Source organism: Ptychodera flava, chromosome 8 (genome assembly GCF_041260155.1).
Source record: "Ptychodera flava strain L36383 chromosome 8, AS_Pfla_20210202, whole genome shotgun sequence".
Classification (NCBI taxonomy): domain Eukaryota; kingdom Metazoa; phylum Hemichordata; class Enteropneusta; family Ptychoderidae; genus Ptychodera; species Ptychodera flava.
Genome location: NC_091935.1, coordinates 10,021,699 through 10,045,653, shown reverse-complemented (window position 1 = coordinate 10,045,653; position 23,955 = coordinate 10,021,699). Strand labels below are relative to the sequence as shown.

Here is a 23,955-nt window from a genome sequence, read left to right as displayed (position 1 = left end):
CCCTTTTCTGTTCTTTTCACCTGCGTTTAGTGCCGAATGTTTGAATATTTGAGGATTCACGTCTTCGCTGGGTTATCATTCACAGATTTGCTACTCACTGAAGCAATAAATGCTTCTGTAGTGTTACATTTTCATTACAGAATCAATGATCAGAAAAATTGGAAATATTACAATACCGCAAATTTACAATACTGTAAATAACTACTAATTTGAGAGTAATTCCATGCATAGCATATTCTTTCACAAATTGTCAACATTAATGATCAAAAAACTTCCTTTTCATAAATTTAACCAACTCCTACATTTGTTTCATGCCAGTACCCTATTGGAAGTGCCAATCTCTTTCTTTTGCCATTTTACAGTTTGGTTGGGAAATCATTGGTATTCTTTGTATGTCGATAACATTCCCATCTGCGTAAATGCAATATAAACTTAGGAGGAGGAGAAATAAGTTTAGAACTCTCATCCTTTGAAACTCTAGACTGGATTAACCAGATCGGCTTCAACTTTTCCTTGATTAACAGAATGCATGTAGTTGGGTCTGGATGAGTCACTAAAAACTGGTTGATGAGGCGATTGCAGTTGATAAGATTTCTAGATTGGTTGATTAGTCTGTCTTTCACACAATGTGCTACTCCTAACATCTTAAAAATTCATCCCACAATCCCAGAAAATCCTCCTTGGGGGGGTCTCATCCCCCTTCCCATGCATGTTCCTATTGATCAAACATCAGTCTTTTCAGAGTGCCTTCTTTGATACATCTACGCGAGGTCGAAGTTCACCCCACCTCGTTGTTTTATTTCAACCCGAGGAGAACAACCGCTAAGCATGTACCTGGAGACCGCATAAAGTAAGAGGAATCGCCATAAATATTGCACAATGGAGAGCTATCAAACAAACATCCGCATCATCTTGATGGCCAGCATGACATTAGGGGACTCCATAAAAAACAGGAAAGTAATGCCATTCACTTGCGCTAAAAACCATGTCTTGTCTGCTGCATGAAGGATGCATGTATTGTTATAAACATCCCATAAATATTTACATCTTCATGGCCGTAAATCTGTATTTTTGATCGTCATGACAACCTCTCTCTTAATTTTGCCAAATGTACATGCCCCGATCTACGGCAATAAATTTACCTATAGGGAAGTAGACGTTTTCCTGTTTTGGATTACATTGTCTTTGTTACCGTTCATTAAAAATATACTCCTCAATATTTTTTGCAGACTGGGAACACAGCAATCAGGAAAAGAAGGAATGTTTTCAGCAGTGCTAGCTTTCTTAATAGGATCGCCCAAAACACTGAAGTTTTTCAGACATCTTTAAATAATTCATGGGCATGTAGGATTTAAATACAACACATGTACACCTAAAAACTGATATTTCTGGGACAGCAAGTCTGAAGTGTTAGTTTCAAGTCAAGTAAAAGCCGACAGCCACTTCTGACTTTGTGTCTTTTTATTTCCATTAATATTTTACATTATAAAGAACAAGACAAATTTTGTCATGGGACTCTGTATTTCATCACGGTCCCTCGATCACCTGATAGAGGGACCTTGATTTCACATACAGTTTAATAGGAGCCAGGATCTACATGTACATTGAGTTTTAAATTTTCTTCGGGATACAGTACTTCATGTGTCTTTTTGATATAGTACTAGGTGGGCATGTTTGGATATTAACAGATTGTCATGAATCATTTAAGCTTCCGGAGACAAATTTCTAAGCCTTCTTTTTCCATTGATGAAAGAAGATTATCAAAGTCTGTCTGTCGATTCTTTAAGAATGTTAACATCTGTAGATGGATTCAACTGCAACGACCACATGTCGGAGGCTGAATTGAATCTGCAAACATTGTTATCAGACACACGTACCTGACTAGCTTCATTCTGAGCCACTCTGGTCAACACTTTTGTCATGCTGGTTGGAGCTACAGGATTAAAGCTGTAAAAATAGACAAAATAGAGACGGCAACGATATAAATAACTAGCCAGGAATGGAAAATTGAAAAAAAAAACTTAATTTGTTTATTTACAATATGTCTGATGAAAGCAACAAAACAAAATATGATTATCAACTGAAAAAATTATGACATCACTTTGTTGTATTATAGCCCAAACATGGGACTATGTGCCTGAGGGCAGGAGACCATTTGCCCTCCCTACGTCGGGCAAAGAGGGTACATAGTCCCATGTTTGGGCTATAATGTTTTTATGACATGCCTCTCTTACACAGTTTTCACTCAAAATATTTATATTTATTGGCAAATGATAATCCAATGCTTTATTTCCATCTTAGACGAAAATCCGCTAAAAATGGAACGATTTTCATCATCGAATGGCGCAATGATATATTTAAACTACTGTTATGCGGTTTATCATTTTTTTTTCTGCAAAATTTTCCAAAACCGGATTTCCTGTGCAAAACATGAAATTTCGACATTTCAACATAAAAAAGTTGTCAAGTTGAAAATAGTTCCGGTTCACTTTCAGTCCAATGATGACTATGCGGCCCGCGACGTCATCAACGAGTTACCATTGAATCCTATGGAGCGCGTGACGTTCGATATACGAGGCATGTAATAACATGATTTATGGTTGTGGCTACGTATGAAACATGAATTTCAACAACTGGCAAAGCAATGACTGGCACCTGTAAATACTACAGACACTTAAGTTGTAGCAAACTGCACCAGATCCATGGGATATTGCACGTGTCTATGGCATGAAAAAAGCTAAATGTTTTACGAGGTCAGAGCCTTCCATGCATGGAAAGGTACCGGGCCAAAATATGTATTTTCACAATGGGATAAAGGAAAAAATGTATAATACAATTTGAAAAAATAACAAACGTTTACGCACGGAGATGGGTAATGCATGCATCAGCACGTAAGAAAAATGAATATAAATATCTTTTCTTGGCAAATTATTGAATGATTGTAGAAAGTACAAATGTCAGCTTCGATGATGGAACTTAAGGTAGAACGCACCTCGGGGACAGAAATTCAGGCCTTCAAGTTTTATCAATTCTCTCCTGACCTACCACTTGTGGGGACTCATTTTGAAGCTCTTGACGAAAGAAAAGTTTTCACTGGCTTAGTTTTTCGAAAATCGAAAATTTTATTTTTCCCCATAGAGTTAACACAGGGATGGCGGCCATTTTGAATTTCTAATATCGAGAAATCGCAAGTAATTTGTCTCTCTAGTACCAAAGTTTGCACGGTGACCCCTGATTTTTATTCTTGCTTTTATAAGAGAATGGTCGAACGTTTCATTGAGGAAAGTTTGAGCAAAAGTTTAAGTCTTTCACTTTCGAGGTGCATATTACCTTAAGGAGACAAAGTCTTCTTTAAAAATTAATCTGACTGTATTGACATTAGTACATCAAGCAACTGGGTTTGTCAATGGTATTTTCTTGGCTTAGTGACATGCCAAAATCTGGTACATGTAAATATAAATACAGGTTGAAATACAATTTGAAATCCTGGCTGACAAAGCTGTATGGTCTCACCTTATGTTATCAATTCCCAACGACACCTGCACATTCTTTGGAAACAAATCCCTGACAATGGATTCTCCACCAAAGCTATCGCTCAGGATGAACACCACCGGACATCTACCAGTCACAGAATATCGCCTCAGAATATCGTGGAAGCTGTATGGGTCCCTGAAGAAGGCATTCGGCATGTCCTGTCGGGTTTTGATAACATTCATGTCAAGTAGGGTTCTTTCTAGATTGACAGATTCAATCGTTTGGTGTCAGGGTTTACATGGTTTACAGTATGGTAGAGAAAGGTAATACTTACTTCCACCAAAATGATCTTCTTTGACAGCCCTGAACTGTTTTCAAATATCTGAAGTGTGTTGTACCTGTTTGCTCTCAGTAGAAAGTCGTGGAAGAGGGTTTGCTGCGACTGACTGGTAAAACCACCAACTGGAACAAAATCTGCAACATGTACAAATATAGAGACTCATCATGTAATGACTTGTGTACCTGTAAAATATATATGATGATTATGTCGCTATTTTCAGATGAAACATTTCCTCTCTTGTAGATCAATATGCATACCACCAGCAGCCATTCAAACTTTGGAGACAAGATCACAAACTATAGGCAAGCTTTGATACAGTGTGATATTTGGGATGACTGATGAGAAAATTTGGAAAAAACAGAAAATACTAGTGTTGTTGTTTATTCAAAAACAGGTTCACCTTAAACTTCATGCAAAGAAAACTAAAGACAGTTTAATGGCTAATATTTTCCCTATGAATGTGCAAAATCATGCTCATTATGACAAAGAATCGAAGTCTGGAAGACAGCAAAACAGAAAGAGGTATAATGAGTGAATCCTGGGACTGTCCCTTTTCAATCGTTACATCCTATTTGCCTGTGGACAGATCTACAAGTGCTATAAAGCTGTTCGCCTATTAAGACGTCCACTCTCACCGATGACAACAACGGGTTTGGGCCTGACCATGCTGGTGAAAAGGTTAAAAATTAATGAGCTTGTACTAAGTCTGCTTGTAAAAGGGTAAAGAAATACTCTTGCTATCCACAAATTATCCATGGAACAGGATTGATGCTTGACATCTCTGCAGATATCGATTATATTTTTTCTCAACTGCTTCTGCAATGAGTCGCTGCAGGTGTCAGCAAGAAACTCACTGATATCCATGTATCACCACAGGACAGTAAGACTTTTTCAACGTATTTGCCACAATTGCAATCCTATAAGGCTTGTGAATGTGTCATCAAACGTCACGTCCCCATCTTCAAAAATGTTTTACTTTGATCAAGATTTGAAAGTGACAAAGTTTAAAAAGTAACAAAAATAATTTTAAAATTTCATAAACAAATTAAAACGGTACTTAAATTTCGTTTGGGATGAAAAACATAACATCATTGGAGAGCAGCCATCAAGGCTTGTGTCAGTTCAGTTAAATTCTCAACTGTATTTGCACTCAGTAGGAGCCTTTGTTTTTCAGGTTTATGTGTTTCTGCAGGTACTGTTATTATGCTGTTAATACACAAGTGTTGCTTGCGCAGATGTCATGATCAATTAGTAATAAACACCCCACAGCAGTGAAACTTGACCACACACGTATCGCATGCACGTCAGAGGTGTGGTGTCATGTTCAAGAGAATGAATGATTGATCAAAGGGCCAATCTTCATTTTGCCATTTATGAAACAATCTGGTGTTATAAGATGATTGGAAACAGCGACTCACCACTTAAGACCATATTTAATCACATTTAAATGTAAATTTGTGATCTAACATCATTAGTATTGCTGTTATATCAGACAAATGATGCAAGTAAACATATACGCAAATTTTTAATGTTGCAGTGAACATATTTCAATATGTAGCTGTACATTACAGTATCTTTCTCCACCGTTCTATGTGGTCTTTAATCAAACATGTAGATTATGCTAAATATAATCAAAAAACAAAATCCTGCTCCAGACATCTTCTTTTCGCAAGAGGTTTTACGAGAAGGGACTTCAACTGAGAAGATTACAGGAGGGATTTTCAAAGGGAATCTTTAGAGATTAGCTTTCTTGCCTGATGAACTTTTGGGGGGCCAAAAAATGATCAGCTTACACAGAAAGACAGAATGAAAGCTCTTTTAGCGAGGGGTTCCCAGTGGCTAGTGATTAGCCACCAGAACAGTATTGGTAACATTTCAAAAGATGGTATCAGTGTACAATCTCCCCCATTGGGTACAAATGCAACATTAATGTCCATGCAAGGCTTCAAAATGCTAATATCTGATTTGCTGGTCACCGTCAGAGATGACTTTCTTTATTCCTGATTTTTTGACGACGACGATTCCTCTGTAATGTCGTGACATTTACGATTTGCCTGCTGGCTTACTGCTTCATCTGGTCTTAGTGTTTTGTGCTATGAATGTTGAATGTAGCATTTCATGTGGGATTTAAAAAAAATCCAGAGTTTAATCTTCTGCAGCAATAACTGAAAATTGTCCACCGGCTGTGACAAATCTCTTGTCATACGAAGGTAGAGTAATAGTAGTGGAGTCACTATATGCAGTTATTAACAGAACACTGATCCGTTCTCTTGAAAAGGAGTAATCCCGCATGGACTAAACTTTTCATACACTGAGGAGTAACCTCGTAAGGGGATTTCTTACAAGTTACTAACGTTACAGTTTAATGTTACAGTTGCTACGAAATTACATACAGTAGTGGTGCTACTACACAGCAGCAACGGAGCTACTCGAGTTCCATCTGAAGAACGTCAGCTTTGGAATCAATCATTCACGGCAGTAATGATCACGACGAGTGCTCAGAATGTACTTGTACAGCCAATCATAGAATATTCCGTAAATTCTCAGTCGGATCAGGACTCACAACGTGAGGCGTCAAGTCACCTAGCAAAGACAGCAGTCAAAACCCCCTGGCTAAATCCCCATTCAATGATGGCACATACACGAGTGGCACATAAAAATCACTGTGATTTCATTGATGAATAATTAAAACAATAAGGATTGCATAAAACAATCTAAGTGCTATGGAAAATGAAGCATATTTTTCGAATACTTGTAACCTTTAACTTACAACTTTAACTTTTACCCTGCTAAATTCATATTTCACTATCTGGTCACGTTGGTTAAAACTAGTAAAGTATAACATGTTCCATATGATGCATTTCAACAAAAAGTTTAACATTTGAAGGCACCTAAAAACATGATAATCACTATTACAACAATTTTTTCATGCCTAAAGCTGCTATAACAAACCAAGCCAACAAGGGTGAAAATTGGAATGGCTTTGGCTGACTGCTTTTCACTGACTTAGGAGATGGGGAAGTGATACAGGCAGGAAAGAGGTTAGCACTGCATAGGGAGTACCGTGTATCCTTGTTCAAATTTGATGCCTCAATGCCAAAGAAATACTTGCAATCCCCCTTGTATGACCATTATGATACTTCATGAACGATCAGTAAAGTGTAGAATCTATTATGAGATAATGAAGCCACAAGATCAGTGGACTTTGTTTTCCCTGTATTAGACTGCAAGTTCAGGGGTGGGTAGGGAAGCAACCTTGAATTCATGTTATGAGGGAATTTAACCTGATGGTAAGTTTTCATTCCTTAAGGTAATATGTGCCTCGGAGACAATTAGTCAGATTCTCAAATTTCTACAATTCTTTTCTGATCAACCACTTGTGGGGGCTCATTTTACAGCTCTTGGAGGAAGAAATTTTTTACTGTCTTAGTTTTTTCAAAAATCAAAAATTTGATTTGCCCCATAAAATTAACACAGGAATGGCGGCCATTTTGAATTCCAAATGTCATATAATGTCAGGTAATTTGTTTCGCTAGTTCCCAAATTTGTACAGTGACCCCTAATTTTTATTGTTGATTTGGTAAGAGAATGGTTGAAAGCTTCATTCAGGAAAGTTTCTGCAAAAGTTTAAGTCTTTCACTTTCTAGGTACAGTACCTTAACAAATATTACAAAATTATTCTAATTGGTCTGTTTTCCTGTTTTTCTGAGTCCATGAATTCCTTCTTTTTACTACTCTGTTTCATTATGAAGTATTATTATTTCATCTGGCACTCTAAAGAAACAGGATACGTGTGGTTGTCATACCAAACCATACTGACATTTCCATTAACTTTTTGAAAAGCCCATTAATTCTCATACAATGAAAAAATGACAAAATACAACTCTAAAAATGACACTGTACATTTGTATGAGTGTGTGGACTTTTATGCATGAGTGGTCATATAAATTACCCGTACACTGTTTGATCAGCTACTGCATAAAATGACATTCACTAGAGCATTCTGTTTACTTTCATTCTGCATAAACTGAGCTAAGCAAATAAGTCTATAGACCCATCCATCATCAGGAGTGGACTACGTGGCGACATGATGAATTAATTTGGAGGGCGACGACATCTCTCCCTTGTTTGCCATCAAATTCAATCAACCCTACTCAGCATCTTCATCCAGATGATATCCGTGTGGGTGGGTGGAAAAACGGAATGAAATTCGTCATCCTCTGAAAATGTCAATTCCTGTGAGCTGCTTCTGTTTCTTACCTTGATAGGTTTTGGAGGCTTCAAATGCTGGCAGCAACGGATTTACCCACTCCTGGATTTCAATTCCCATTTCTTGACATAACACATTCATGGTGGCGGTCTTTCCTGCCCCAGCGGGGCCTGTCAGCAGCAATATTGCAGATTTCTAATCGGAGAAAGACAAAGGAAAGGAAAATGTCACATAAGGAAGAAATATTAGTATTTTCATAATTCATGAAAAAAATTCTGATTATTTTCTTATTATATCAAACACTAAAGCCAAAATAATTGAATTTCCAAAGACGATAAAACCTCCATACTTTGTGAATAAGTTTCCTCAGTCATTTCTCATAATCGTGTACAACATACCATATTCTAAACCTACACCTATGTCTTACCATGAAGGAACTAAGCTGCTGTAATGGACTATTTTGTTTCCTTTGCATCATTGATGAAATCAGGGGAGAGAATCCTGTAAAGCTCAGAAAGATTGTTCAATAACATACTGGTACTTTTAACCAACTCAACATGCAGAAAAGACAGAAAACAATAACACTATTTCTCATATCTTCTATAGTCATATGATGAATTGGCTTGCCCTAGAAAAAACCACCACCTTGGGTATTTGAAACCCACTCTTGATCTGATAATTTGGTGATATTAGGAGGTTTATTTAATTTTTTTCATTTTTTTCTGGGACTCAAATAGAATGCCATTGATCTACTCTCTTAAACGGTAAAGAGATCGGTTTTTGAACTTTGCTGTAACAAACCAAACATCAAACTATGAGAATATAACTGTGTCTTCAATCCAATTCTATTACAATACTCTAAGATAGAGCTTAGAGGGCGAAAGGTGTGTGATAGTTCCTCGATGTGGATTAATGACAGAAGCTTAAAACACTTGGCTAATCATATACATAAACACTATGGCCTCTCAGCGAAGTTTATACACCAAAGGCACATTGCACGAAAAGTTCTCTTGGACGCCAAGAAAATAAATACTTACATTTGACCTAAGTGTTCTCCACAGCTTGGAAAAAACAAGTCATCGTTGATGACACAGTCCCCACTTGTTAATGGGTACTTTGATTACAGGTCCTCAGAGAGGATAGAGTCCTCTTCATTAATTAGGTCTGTGATAAAAATACTTTGATACAGATGGCGCTCATTGGCCAAGAATGAGTTCCATGGTGATGAAAACATAAAACCAATGTAGGCCACCATCCTAAAGTTCAGAAAATGAGTCAACTACAAATTAATCAACAGGATGTTGCAAAACATTTTTGCATACAATTCTAACACTTGACAGATTATCACTGGTACCATATTTCATAAAGTTTGATGCAGTATTTACAACACTATGAGATCAACATCTGTATCAAGTTTCATCACATTTGACGTTGTATTAATTTGTGGCTATATCACCCTAATTAGGAAAGTTCATTACTTATGCAATTACAAATTAATTAAAATGACACTGATAAATGTCTTTTTCAATGTTAAAGCAATGTGAGCTTAACATCAGTTAACATCTGTGTAAAGTTTCATGAATTTGATGCAACACGTATTTCTGGACATATCAGCCTACTATGAAACTTCAATACTTGACATGTTACTGCTACATGACGTGAAACAATTGACGAACATATGTATGAAATAGGTCAATGTCCTTGTACCAACTTTGAATGATACTGGTGGAAATATGTCTGAGTTATGGCTCTGTACATTTGAAAATTGTAACAAAATCACCGCCATGCAGCGATATTTGATCTTACTGTTTAAAAAATCAACATGTTATGTATGACGTAAGTCAATGTACATGTACCAACTTTGAATAAGATCAGTTGAGACTTGCCAGAGTTATGGCTCTCGACATGAAACAACCATAACAAAATTGCTACCATGTGGCCATATTGGACCATCTCGTGAAACCAATCGACATACATATGTATAAATAAGTCAATTTCCTTGTACCAACTTTGAATAAATTTGCTTGATACATGTCTGAGTTATGGTTCCGGACATGAAAAATCGTAAAAAAATGGCCACACGGCGCCATATTGGATTGTATCATAAAACAAATCAATGTGCATATGTATGACATAGGTCAATGTCCTTGTACAATGAATAAAATCGGTGAATAAAATTAGTTGAGACATGCCCAAGTTTTGGCTAAGGACACGAAAAAATTGTAACAAATGGCTGCCATGCAGCCATATTGGATCATATCATGAAACAAATTGACATACATATGTATGACATAGGTTAATGTCTTGTACCAACTTTGAATAAAATCGGTTGAGATATGCCTGAGAGTATCATGGCTCTGTACATGAAAAAATCTTAACAAAATGGCCGCAATGCAGCCATATTGGATCGTATCACATAACAAATCGACGTACATATGTATGACATGGTCAATGTCCTTGTACCAACTTGAATAAAATTGGTTGAAACATGTCTGAGTTTTGGCTCTGTATATGAAAAAATTGTAATAAAATGGCCGCCTGGCGGCCATATTTGATCGTATCACAAAACAAATCGATGTGCATATCTATGACATTGGTCAATGTCCTTGTACCAACTTTGAATAAAATCGGTTGAAACATGTCTGAGTTATGGCTCTGTACATGAAAAAATCATAATAAAATGGCCGCCTGACGGCCATATTGGATCGTATCATAAAACAAATCGACGTGCATATCTATGACATTGGTCAATGTCCTTGTACCAACTTTGAATAAAATCGGTTGAAACATGTCTGATTTATGGCTCTGTACATGAAAAAATCGTAATAAAATGGCCGCCTGGCGGCCATATTGGATCGTATCACAAAACAAATTGACGTGCATATCTATGACATTGGTCAATGTCCTTGTACCAACTTTGAATAAAATCGGTTGAAACATGTCTGAGTTATGGCTCTGTACATGAAAAAATCGTAATAAAATGGCCGCCTGGCGGCCATATTGGATCGTATCACAAAACAAATCGACGTGCATCTGTATGACATATGAAGTAATCCTTGTACCAAGTTTGAATGAAATCGCTTCTTGCATCTCTGAGATATCTGCGTGAACGGACGGACGGACGCACACACGCACGCACGCACGCACGCACGCACGGACATGACCAAACCTATAAGTCCCCCCGGACGGTGTCCGTGGGGACTACAAGGGACAGCCAATTTGCATACCAATGCTTAAATTTGCATATTATTTTGTTGTGAAAATGTAATCTATTCGTACAGCTATTAACATATGAATAGACTGCTTAGCAAACAGAAGGGAGGCCCACCCCTAAAGTCCCCTTGTGACGAATCCTGGAACCATACATTACCTTCTGCCTTCCTGCAGCACAGTGTTGTTGGAGCCATGTCTCCACTTCAGAGATCTTCTTCTTGTGTACAGCCAAATCAGTCTGGTGGAAAAATCACAGCCACTTAGTTCATGACTTTCCATAAATTTACTTTACTGCACAAACTTCAGAGCACTTAACAAGCTGAACAGAACTAAAGATAATTGCTTTTACTGGTAAATTCTTCTTTTGTTGAGGCATAAAATATCATTGAGGTGGTGGTCGTTGACTGATTTTATCGTTTTTATCTTGCATTCTCCGTTTAGCAAGTGATCTGAGAGATACTGTTACGATTCTTCCATTATGAATTTCAAAATGTCAAAATTTACATCACTTCTAAGTTCAAAAAATCCCATGATATGTTGTATTCCATGACATTTGAGAGAAAGATCTAGAAAAAACATTTACAAATTTAAGGGTCTGTCAGGTTCATTCTGTATATTTAGTCTTGTGTGCATGCCCTGAACACTAAAGCCTACAAGATTTAACTGTTCCTTCTTTGACAATATTTGTGAAAGACTAGTACTGCGACATTGTTCTCTAAAGGACCAGACTAACAAGCAGCAGCCTATTTGCATATGATTTACATACTACTTTGCATAGTGATTTGCATAAAATTGCATGGTTTATTGCCTTCAAATTAATTGCAATAGTTACTGGAAAGACAAGTAGAACATTTAAATTCACCTGAACTTTTGGTTTATGTTTGTCAGCCCAGACTTCAGTTTCTAGTTCTCTCTTTGCAGGTTTGGCGAACCTGACATGGCTCAGCTTATCAGACTGAAATGTTTCTCTCTGTCTTTTCTTGCTGCTGGGGAGGAATGCTGAGGAAGAATTTGGCTGGCTCCCTGTGATGTTTTCCCCAAAATCTCCAAAATCATCAAAGGATGAGCTGATCCATTGCCGCTTCTGGTTATTTTAAGAATATGGAAAAATTGATCATCAACATAAAAATATTTTGCTAACTGTACTGCAACGTCTACGTTCTGGTACAGTTTACACATGTGCAATACTAAGATTGCATCAACTTGCTGTACCAGAACACTGAATTGCAATGCTCCAAATCTGGGTTTTCTGTAGTGAGCACTCACTGTTTCTAACTTTACGTAATAGCCCTGGCCCCTGGTACCTGGAACTTGTGAAAGTTTTTCATGTTATTGTTGTAATTATCTCATACAGTGTTTGGTTTATCCCAAACCTGTATAGGTTTATTTGTCAGGACAGCTTGTATACCATTATTTGTCAGTTACATTATTGGCAACTGAACTTCTCTTTTGCCTAGAACAAAACTCAGCATCAGCAAAGACCATGCAATCCACACTGTAGGCTGTTTTTACGTGCTGAACAACGATAACTTAGGGACCATCGATAATTATAGTAAAGCTAATGCACGACAAAAGTAATTCCCTCAAAATGTGTCAAACATTTTTTTCTTCGTAAGAAATATATTAAAATATTCTATTTTCTTAAAAGAAATTCATCATGAAATGTGGATCTGTAACAAAATATGGGATCAGCCTCCAGGAAAGTGTGTGAAAGTAGGTCTAAAGGAATCATGCTGATGATGTTGATTTTCCCATTTCACATAAGAATTTTCATTTTGAGTGGGGAGGGCGGGGCTCTCAACTGAAAAGGAGAAATTATATTTGTCATGCGTCAGCTTTAACTATCGACAGCCCCTTAACAAGTTTTTGGGAGGAGACCAAGAGACAGTATTCTCTACCAGTATACGTGTATCTACAGTAAAGCCCCACTGGTACATGAAAATTTACATATTACACATACTTTACATTCAACGTAAAGAATTTTCCGGAAATTCCTGAACTGATTTAAAAGGTTCATAATTAAGAGGACACTCTGGAAAGAAACCCTGGTTGATACACCTACATGTGAGAAGAATATTGAAGTGAACACATCGTAAAAAGTTATACTTATCAGGGCTTTACTGTATCACTCCCCTTTTTCACCACAGTTTTGTTAAATCTTTGTCAACATTCGCAAGTCGGAAAGATTTAGCAGCAACAGGGTAAAATTGCATCTCTCAAGTCAAGTGTCATCTGGACATCATTAATCAATTTGAACTTATTTTTATATCACACTTTTATTGCCACAAATTTGATAAAAATCCTATATTTACAAGCAAGCAATAAAATATTATTATTATTAAGGCCAAAAAACCATGAAATTTTTCTGCTCAGCGCGCATCACTTGAACAACAGCGCGTCACCCTTTTTTTTTCTGTTTGTGGCCGGCGGCCGTGGCTGACACCAAACCAAAATGGCTGAAGAGAAAGAGAAAATTCTTTGGGGCATGATCAGTGACTGCATGAACAGTATATATGTGACTATATTGATAAAACTATAAAACTGACCCTCCTCCCTCCCTTGAGCGAAAAAAATAAATAAAATAAGATAAAATGCGCGTCGCCGCACCATTTTTAAAAAAAAGACCTTACCAGATACATTTCCTTTTTTTTTTTGGCCTAATCAAAACTGGTTATTTTTGAGTCATGGAGATAAATCAAGCTCCATGTTTTAAAGAATTCTGAATATTGAAACATTTAAGTCATACTTTCCAGATTGCGTCCTGCAGTGTTCGGTGTAATCCTGGAACCAACTGAAGTTTTCTTTAACCAAGAATAAACGTATCAGCAGAGATAATGCACTTCACACATTTATAGGCTGTTTTGACAGACAGTCACTTGCAACAGGAGTCATATTGTATTGATTACCTTTTTTGACTGTGAGTGTGAGATTTTTGACCGTTCAAAACTGTCTGGCTGCGGCTGCGTCAAACTTCTGGTCAACCTGCTTTTCTTCGTTTTGTCAAATCTTCACTATCATTGCTATCTCCACTATCAGACCACAGTGATAACAAAGTTGCTTGACCTTTGGTGGGTTTTCTTTGAGAGTTCTACAGAAAAAAATTGTGAAAAAACAAGGATGGCTAGGGAGTCCTTTTGGAAATTGGAATTGGAGATGTATACATGTAGCTATTGACATAACACGACATTGGAAGAATGTTTGAAAAAATTGTGTAAGTTATAACCATTGATGGCAAGACTGAAGATTAGTGAACACAAGAAATTTTGTTTGAATTGTCAGTAACCTAGAGAAGAGAGTTCACGAATACTTTTATTTACGGCACCCTATGAAAATCCCTTTTAGGCAAAAAAAAATAAATTGCGCTGTTCAGATTACATGGTTTTCAAAAATAGAGTAGGTAGGGGAGCGTTCAGTTTTTACGGCCTGGGAGGGGGGGAAGGCAAAATCTTGTCGCCGGTGTTCAAAAAAATATAGACCCCCCCCCCTTCATTTTTCATGAAAAAAAGATGAAACCCCCCCCTTTGTCAGACAAAAAAATTTGATGACCCCCCCCCCCCCCGCTGAAAAATAACCAAAACCCATATGTCAAATTTACCCGCATGGTTTGGATTTGAACTACGGTACGCGGCGCACTTTATTCGTGTAGCTGAGATGCCAGTGCACAAACTTCTCAGCCACATCCATTGACACATCTGTTAATTAGGACGACTGTAAGGCAATTTTTTACTTCATTTCCATAGACAACTTATGTCCATGGACATTGTATATAGTGAACTTTATTGGAGTGGTTCGCCAAAGGCAGCCCTCCGGTTAAGAGGGTCATGGGCCATTACGTAAAGTCAGCTTTATTCTAGTGGGCCACCAAATGTGGCCCGCCGGTAAAGAGGGTGATCATGGCCATCGCATGAAGTAAACCTAATTGGAGTGGGCCGCCAAAGGCGTCTGCCCGTTAAGAAAGTCATGGGTAATACATAATGTATAATTATTGTAAAGAGGGTCGATCATGGCCATGGCATAAAGTGAACTTTATTGTTGGTATTATGTTTTTGAAAATGTGGTGACCCCCCCTTTCCTACCAGTGAAAAAGCGATGACCCCCCTTCGCGGATTCCAAAATTAAGATGACCCCCCTGGATTTTGCCGGCCCCCCCGGCCGTAAAAACTGAACGGTCCCTAGGTAGGCAGGGATTTTTTACCAAAATATTTTTTAAATACACAGTTTTCAGGGGTTCAGGGCAAACAAACAGTGGCCACAATTTTTCCAGTAAAATGTATCATACATATAAAAGGAATAAAAACATAAAAGACATCCTCATTCAAGCAAAATTCAAAAGCAAGGCAACGAACGCATGATTTTACTGGTTTTTTTCCTTTCTTTTTTACTTCAGCGTTTATGTTGCTCTAAAACGTCTAGAGTTGGCAGCTAAAAAATAGGGTAGGTCGGGTTATCGGAACAGCACAGTTTTCTTGTCCACTAATCTTCAGTTGTCCCCTGTTGATAAATTGAACACTCTTTATACATCAAAACAAAACAAAACAAAAGCACACAAAAAGCTGAGCAAAAAATCAAACACATGAAAAAACAAGCACAGAATTGATCACTCCAGATAAAATTTTGCTGCGATCCTTGTGGGTTCTTGTCATTTTCTCCTGGCATACAACTTCATGTGTGCCAGTGAACAGGCAATGATTTCATGCATGCACAGTGTCCAGAAACTTGAGTACAGCAAAGATATGTCTCTGACGGTGAGCAGTAGTATTAAATAATCAAAATTAACTAAATCCTTCAAAGGGTTATTTCTGGAACACTGTCTGTTTACCCCTTTTAGTACTTCACAGGACAGAAGATTCTCATGTACTGGGTAGTGTTTAGATTCACTACAATCTGCATTAAACGCATATATTTTAACTTTGATTTTCTGCAAAATTGTATCATTACGAATATTTAATAAGCCATCTGCTATCTTTGCCAAATTAAAGCACAACTGACTAAATGAAATATCCAAAAATTCCTAAACTGTCTTTTAAAAGTTAAGAAATGCCAAGAAGTTAAAGAAGTATTGTCACTGATAACAGACAGCTATAAAATATTTATCTACTAATGTGTATATTTGGATATATTAAAAAGTAGATAGGTTGTGGTTATTGTGATACCAAAAAATAAAAGCCAAAATCAAGGACTCAAAATGAACTTTTTAACATGAAAGTCCAAGTGGACAACCATTTCTGAAAATCAGTAGTCCCAAGAACATATCTGGTAGTCTGTTTTTCATCTGGCTGCATGGCTAATTACAAATTATATAATCACTATTTCTAAAAATCTGACAAGCACATTAATATCATACTCCAAAATAATCTTTCATGTGGTTAAGTTTCATCCACTCAGCCATGCAACATAGTGTCTACCATTAATTCCAAGCCTGGAAATCCATAACAAATCTTTGTAAAAACCCACTTTACAAACAGTGCTGTTGGTAGTTGTAGATTTGTTTCTATGTATATAGCTGCATTTGTGTGACATTCGACACTGCTGCCAGGAATTCAGATAAATTTTGTCAGTGTTGCTTGTACTGTATGTGTTGCTGTTGTTGGAGCATGTAGTGTGAGCTATTCATGTCTTTAGGTGTGTTCAACATAACAACTGACATTGGTAGTTGCTATGAAGTTATTTTTGTCGTATGTGTAGTTTCCTAACGTGTATTCATTCAAATATTAATTTTTGCATATAATGACGTCAATGACGTCATTATATGCAAAAATGAATATTTGAATGACTCATTTCTGAACCACGTATCGATGGCGTTTTTAAAATGGTTTGTACTCCCAGTGAATCATGACCATATGTTTATGAAGGGAGGGATATGATAAATTGCAAAAAATCTCATTCTTTCTGTATCGTGTCTTTTTGTGAGTGTTACTTCACCATGGGGCCGTGGATTGTTACAATGCACACGGCCAATGTAACTTCCGCACTGGGGGGGGGGGGGGATTTGACTGTATTTCCATTACCATGCGCAAAAATCATGCAACATGTTTTCATATCAACATCTTGCTCAACGTTTTATGTATCCCAAAATATCACTCTACACTGTTGTCGTGTACCAGGCCAGTGTGGCACCTGTGCTACAACATCTTTTGACATACATGTGTTCAGTGCACGGTGTAAATGTAACTCCCCCATTTTGAATAAAATGCGTTATTGTCAAGTTGGCGCTGAACAAAGATTGATTTTAGAGGGGATATGCCAGGGATATGATGGTGGGAACGTATGTGTTATGCTTGATTTGTGCGATCTGAGTATTTCTGTCTGTTGCTTCTCCACTAGGTGACTGGATGCTGCATGTTGTGGGTTCGAACCCGATTGAAAACACTGTATATTTATAGCCACATAATTACCGATTGTAGGTATGATACAGAATGAGCCATAACCTTTCGTTTAGGAGGGGGTTGAGGCCAAACGCACTTAGTTTCGTTTACCGTGCACATACTTTAATTATCCACGGCCCCTAACAACACCATGCTCGAGTTCAGCCTCACAGCATCATACTGCATTGCTGTGGATCTGTAGCCCTACTACTCCCTGGCTGGTTGTGTTGGGGGAGTGGGGGATACAGTTCAGACAATGTAAAAAGTGCACAGTCGTGCGCATTTTCAAAAATGCGGCGAGAAGTAAGCGTTTTTCCCCACTCCCCCAGCACAACTAGCAAGGGAGTGGTAGGGCTACGGATCCGCAGCAATATACTGCAGTACCTATACGTTATGTAGGCTGTAGCAGTGTGGATGTAGGTGTACATGTAGCTATTAACACATTCTCTAGCCCTGAAGTATGGCAAAAGGGCCTGGCTTTGGCTACGCTGCCTCCAAACTCGGAGTTGGCAGGTAGCGTAGCCAAAGCTGGACACTCACGCCATACTCGTTCGCACCACATTCTTGTGTGTGGCACTTGACTTTGTGAAGCTTACCATAGCTCCATGTTGTCACCATTTGCAGAGCAACCAAAATAGTTAGAAATGCAGACATCTTTCACTTTAATACTTGTACGATTGCTTCTATCACTGCTCTATCATTGAGCTATCTAAACGCTCCCCTCCACGGTACATACCGGTACACCCGGATATGTATACACATGGACGTCTTGCTAGCTTCAAGTCCGTCTGGTTTGGTATATGTACACCTCCATACGCACAAATTAAATTGTCCACATTCATGATCGCTTACCATTGTTTGAATTCACAAGCCCTCATGTTTGTCTTCTTGTTTTCGATCACACCCTTCTTCTTGTCTCAGTGATAGACCAAATCTTAGGAAAAGTACAAAATGCGAAATCCTTATTCACCCTGTCGCCTACTGTTCAAACCAGCCGCCATATTGGTTCTCGCGATCTCGCACGAGGCTACAGCGAGAGTTCAACAACTCTCTCAATACACCCTAAGTTGGTGGGCGTTTTCGAAGAAACAAGGGAAAGTGTCGATTGCGCGTTGCTCGCTTACGGGTTTGCCCAATATGCGTGCATTATTAATGAAAGTCGGTAAACAGGTACTGAATTGCCTCGTGATCAGCGTACCTCATCTAAAACATTCAGATAAGTAGGCTTCACCGGCTGATGTTATAAAAACTTGAATAACAAAACTCAGATGAATCCACGGATATCTTCAAAACCCTGGCTGCTGGCATCGGACGAGGCGGGGCATGCCACACAACTGAGTCTGGTGTCTGGCCATACAGCAAAACAAATCCGGTCCACTGACTGAGATTACTTTGCATACGACTCGTTCGTACCTTTTGTAGTCACCCGGAACTTGGTGTCACAAACCCGGAAAATGAACAGCATGGGCAAAATGGCAACGAAGTTTGACCACCTCATCGTCGTGTTTGCAACTATATCTCTCCTCACGATTTCGGCCTTCCCGTCGCCGACCCTGTCAGAGAATCAAGACGCGGAAGTTGTCGGCTCTTCGACTGCCGACGCTGAGGTCGATCAGTGCGTCGGAGACGACTGCCGGCATGACAGAAGCTACTACGTCGCCAATCTACCGCTGTACCAAGTGCCGGGCGTCGAGGTATGTCGCTCATGTTTTAAAAACTTTTCACATTGCAAATATGCGTGGCTTCCTGAAGTCAGAGAGCATTTCAAAGCACCCTTTATATTTAATAATATATGATAAATATTTTTGTTTTGTTTGTAGAGCGTTCATGATATGTTTTCCATATGTTACTAATATTCACCTCTTCGACCTATACTAAACATTTAAAGCACTTGGAATGAATTCTTTCACGAAGCAACGAAAATATGACACGAAAACCCCGCTATATCGTAGTCCCGTCTTTCAACTCGTAGCACGAAACTGGACAGGTAAGTTCTGTCGCGAGTGGAGATGGCATTTACGACACAGTCCTAGTCCTATGCAGGCGGATACATACTGGCGACCTTCACGTATATTGTTGTTCTCCTTTTCAATAGCAACTACTGTTACTCAGGTCCATTTCCGCCAAGAATTTCATAGTCTCCATAAGCATTTTTTCACTTTTGCCAGCGAGTGAAGCAGGCCCATGGAATGTTCATGCCTCGTGTCAGGCACAAAAATCTCTCAGGTGTTCGAGTACCATAGGGAATGAATGCTATTGGACTTTCTGTTGGAACTTCCATACGAGGAATTCCAAAATTGATCGAGACCTTTTGCACCGTTAAACTTTGATTTGCAATTGGCTTAATTATTAGGGAGAGATTTTATTATAGTTTACCGGGGCAAGTACACACGTTTCCAGTAGTACCGATGGCGGGTAATGCCAAACGCCGGTAACTAATGCAAGTGCCGGTATTGATGACGGCACTCATCACCCGAGATCAGCCAAGCAATCCAATAGTTAAAAAAAGAGAGAAAGAAAGAAAACCTGATGGGATCATCCTCCATAATTGAATCGGGTGCTCTACATCGCAGAGGGCATGTAAAATATTGTCTTTGCACTCTGCAAGATTACTGCCGCGTTAAATGTGAAATTGGGGTCGCCGGGTTAATTTCACTCTACGGAACTTGGTATCGTTGCCATGGACACAAATCAATCACTCGGTGCCCAATGCCGGTTTAGCCATAGGCTATTTATCATGCACGTTAATGTACGTAGCAAATTAGTGGGACCGCAATCTCGGTGGATCGATTTTTATTTTTAGCTGCAAGTTTTTCTTCGTTGGGCCCGTCTGTCTGTGAAAGCATCTCCTTTTCGCAGGAGAAGAATTTGGTTTTGTCGATTTGTGATCATGTAGACTCACCGACAGCGCATCGAAGACGTGGATAATTACAACCTCGTTAAGTAACTAACATGCAGGTAGCAGACTTCGGACCCAGCTCATCAATGGTGCGTACGAGGTCAAAGAACCAGCACTCTATGAATAACGTGTGCGAGCAAGCGTATATGGTCAAGCAAGCCTTGGAACAGATAATGCCTCGTGATTGATGAGTTCCGTGTAAAATTACCGACGAGCGACAAAAGCCCAGAAATGAGCTGACGAACCTCGTATTCATATCCCTCCCTGGGATCCCTCTACGGCCAGCTAACTTCTCATCACAGGCACTGAACTAGATAACCGTTGAACCCCATTAGTCTGTTTCCACACCCAATGGTCGAATCGCCGTAGCCACAGACAGACCAGGAATCTTCAGACTGTTGCCCGAGACCGATATTTATGCTTACTTTAATCCACTGTATTATAGGGAAGGTCACATTAAGAAAGTGAAGCTTACTGAAGGAACGACAGTTAAACGCTTTACCAAATCACCAAGCGTCAAATCGTATTATTCGTACCTTCATACTTTTGCAGAAGGTTAAACTAGTTAAGTATTACCACAGACACACCTTGTCTGTGGTATCATCGGGAAGAGATTCTTTATGGTAGATTGTGACCTTGAGCGGGCATTTAATAATAGTGATAGCTGTATTCATTGGATTTTTTGTTCTTGAATTTCCGCCTTTGATAAAATGATAAAAAAATATTTGTCACTTCAATTTGTGATCTGATAAACATGGAAGCAGCGTCATTAGTATTGTTTCAACCAGTTACCGGATTGATTTTAAATTTGCATGTCGAGTCAATACTAGGGTAATGGATATCTGTCGCCAGATTGACGAAACCGTCGTTGATGGAACAATTCCCAGGTTTTGCCAGTGGCGACTTTGTACACCGCTAATTAAAGTCTCGTTTTTCTCTTTTCTTCATCGATTTTTTACTCTGTGAGTCAATTTCCTGGTGAGGCAAATCTGGATTAATCTGGCTTTGTGCCGCTTTCTCCGCTCAGAGCTCTTTTGACATCTTCACCCGCACAAGGAGTGTTCCAAGCTGCATTTATTGTTTAACAGCACATTTTTCGTAAAGGCATAATGAGCCTCGGGAGCAGATGTTCCTACACTCTAAATCTCACAATCTTCGCCGGTCTTCCGCTTGTGTGCGATAAACTTTAGAACATGGCGTTTTCACCACCACCTATTTGTGAAAAGTAATCTTCCCCAATAAAGTCGGCACAGAAAATTGCGGCTATTTTAAATTTCAAAGCTTGGTAATGGAGGCGACTCTAATCTCGCCAATAAACAGAATCGCACTGTGATGCAACACGTTTGGTGTCGATTATGAAAGAGAAATAATTTAAAGCTTACTTCACAAATATGAGCAAAGGTTTAATTTTGGCGCGTATTATATTAATGCTGGATTGCGACCACAATTGGCCACGGCCACGGCCACATTTCAGAATGAGAACTTGAAGTGATTTCAACGTACGGAGCCACACTGGTTCCAAGCTCAGTGTTCGCTCTTCTTTCCACTGTCTACAGTGGCTTTTTAAGAACAAAACTATCACATTCTGAACTGATGGTGAACAGCAAGTTGTTCACAATTTGTGACGACACACATAAGACATTCGGCTTTAAGCTAAAGCGCATGTCGAAATACTTGTATCAGAAACTAATATTCTCTTTAAGAAAAAAACAAAAAACCAGGGACCAAAGAGCAAATTTTGAATTAGAAATGCATATTTGAAATGCAAAATAGCCGCATTTATAAATTTACGACAAGATTGCATTTTCGATTTTCACAACCACAAAACGCTGAAAGAATGAGTTTTCTATGCAATATAAGTCCACATTAACTGTAAACCTGAAATTTTGAGATTTTTTAGAGTCAGAAAATCTTTTTACTTGAGGCGCTCTGTATCGTGCCTGTGAGGAATTAATTCATGCGTCACACATATACGACTGGTCAACAAAGTGTCACATCCAAGCTTTTACTGTCACCAATAAATCATAATTTTCTGTAGTAATACTTAACATTTAGAATATTAATACAAACGCATATATCTCGGTTGAAAGAAAATATATTACTCAGTATTCTTTCAATATTTTGCAGATCTGATTGATGAATATGGGCCCCTTCGATCGTACTCACGTTCTCGAAATTTAGCAATTAGCTTCCGAATTTTAAAGGTGAAGCAAAAAGAAATGTTTATCTCATTCTGTCAAATCTACATCGCTTGATTTGTATCGCTTTCTGTACTCTGCGATCGGAATGAGTGGGCGGTTTAAACAAACCGACACACAAATTAATTCACCGTATTCACGCAATGTAAATTAATATTCCAGCGGGTTGCGGCGTGGCCTTTCTGGCTGATCAACTCAAAACGATTTGGCGGTATACATTCCTTCTGCAGGCCTCCGACTTTCAAAATCTTAGCGCACAAAATGTAGGAGGATTCAGTAGTGGAGAATTTATTCACAATTTTTTCCCAGCATATCGTGATCTGCTCATTCTTCATTGCACTGTGAATCGCACAAGGGTAGCGCCATAGCTCTTAGATTGTGAAACTTTGCATGCCGGACTCTAGCTAGCATAATTAATGACAAATTGCCTACAGCCAACTTTGTTAGAGAGATACAGATAGACTGCAAGTCACGTAGTCTGCAGCGGCTGTAAAATATGATTCTAGACACCGTTACGCTTGGACGCTCAATAGGCCCTAACGAACCTTTATGTACATGTAGTTTATTTCCCGCCGAACGGTAGTCAAGGAAAAACGATATCATCGTGTGTTAACTTTACAGTTCGCTTCTCTAAAATTGTGTTAGATTAAACTTTGACGTCGGGTATCGGTATCACGAGGAGCGTCGTCTCCATAGTAACCCCCACTGTCTCCGCGCGGAGCCGAAGACACTTTACAAGCTAACGAAGGGGTAAATTCATAGTGACGTGCACCGCGGCATGTTCATCCGAAAATCGAAGCTAGCGCAAATTTCAAGGCTTATCATCATTTGGAGGAGCATTTCGTTCAGAATCGTACCTTCTCGATCACGTCAATGGTTCGGATTTTTTACGCAACTCCAAATCGTCTTATCAGCGAAATACAGTGTAAGCGTGAGCCTAAAGACGTGATTGCGTTCCCTCGAGTCTATACACACTTGATTGGAAAATACCCGTGGTTGTTATCAAAACTCGGCTGTCTCTCTGGTCTTATGTCATTTGAACCAGCCACGTGTAAAACGTTTGAATAAACACGCCTATATATCTTATCTATACATTCGACAAAATAATCTCACTGATTCTTATATGCAGAAATACTTCAAATTGTCATCAAAACGCATACACGTACGGAAGGGTACATGAATACAAAATGGTTTCAAGCACTTGAAATCTGGACTGTGTGCACTTCAAGTTTCAATCTAGTTCCACAACGATCATC

At 38.8% G+C, this 23,955-nt stretch overlaps 2 protein-coding genes across 2 annotated transcripts in view; one reads left to right on the top strand and one right to left on the bottom strand.

The window, feature by feature from the left end:
* LOC139138430 (cell cycle checkpoint protein RAD17-like) overlaps window positions 1–18,683 on the bottom strand; it is a 29,771-nt gene extending 11,088 nt beyond the window's left edge. The window contains exons 1-8 of the mRNA XM_070706815.1: window positions 18,455–18,683; window positions 14,144–14,325; window positions 12,100–12,321; window positions 11,395–11,475; window positions 8,075–8,219; window positions 3,809–3,948; window positions 3,514–3,692; window positions 1,878–1,947 (exon numbers count right to left, since the gene is read on the bottom strand). Coding sequence (XP_070562916.1) covers window positions 1,878–1,947; window positions 3,514–3,692; window positions 3,809–3,948; window positions 8,075–8,165 — 480 coding nt within the window. The 5' untranslated portion in view covers window positions 8,166–8,219; window positions 11,395–11,475; window positions 12,100–12,321; window positions 14,144–14,325; window positions 18,455–18,683. The remainder of the gene's footprint in view (window positions 1–1,877; window positions 1,948–3,513; window positions 3,693–3,808; window positions 3,949–8,074; window positions 8,220–11,394; window positions 11,476–12,099; window positions 12,322–14,143; window positions 14,326–18,454) is intronic.
* Window positions 18,684–18,956: 273 nt separating this feature from the next.
* LOC139138431 (transmembrane prolyl 4-hydroxylase-like) overlaps window positions 18,957–23,955 on the top strand; it is a 66,932-nt gene continuing 61,933 nt past the window's right edge. Inside the window, exon 1 of the mRNA XM_070706816.1 lies at window positions 18,957–19,296. Coding sequence (XP_070562917.1) covers window positions 19,057–19,296 — 240 coding nt within the window. The 5' untranslated portion in view covers window positions 18,957–19,056. The remainder of the gene's footprint in view (window positions 19,297–23,955) is intronic.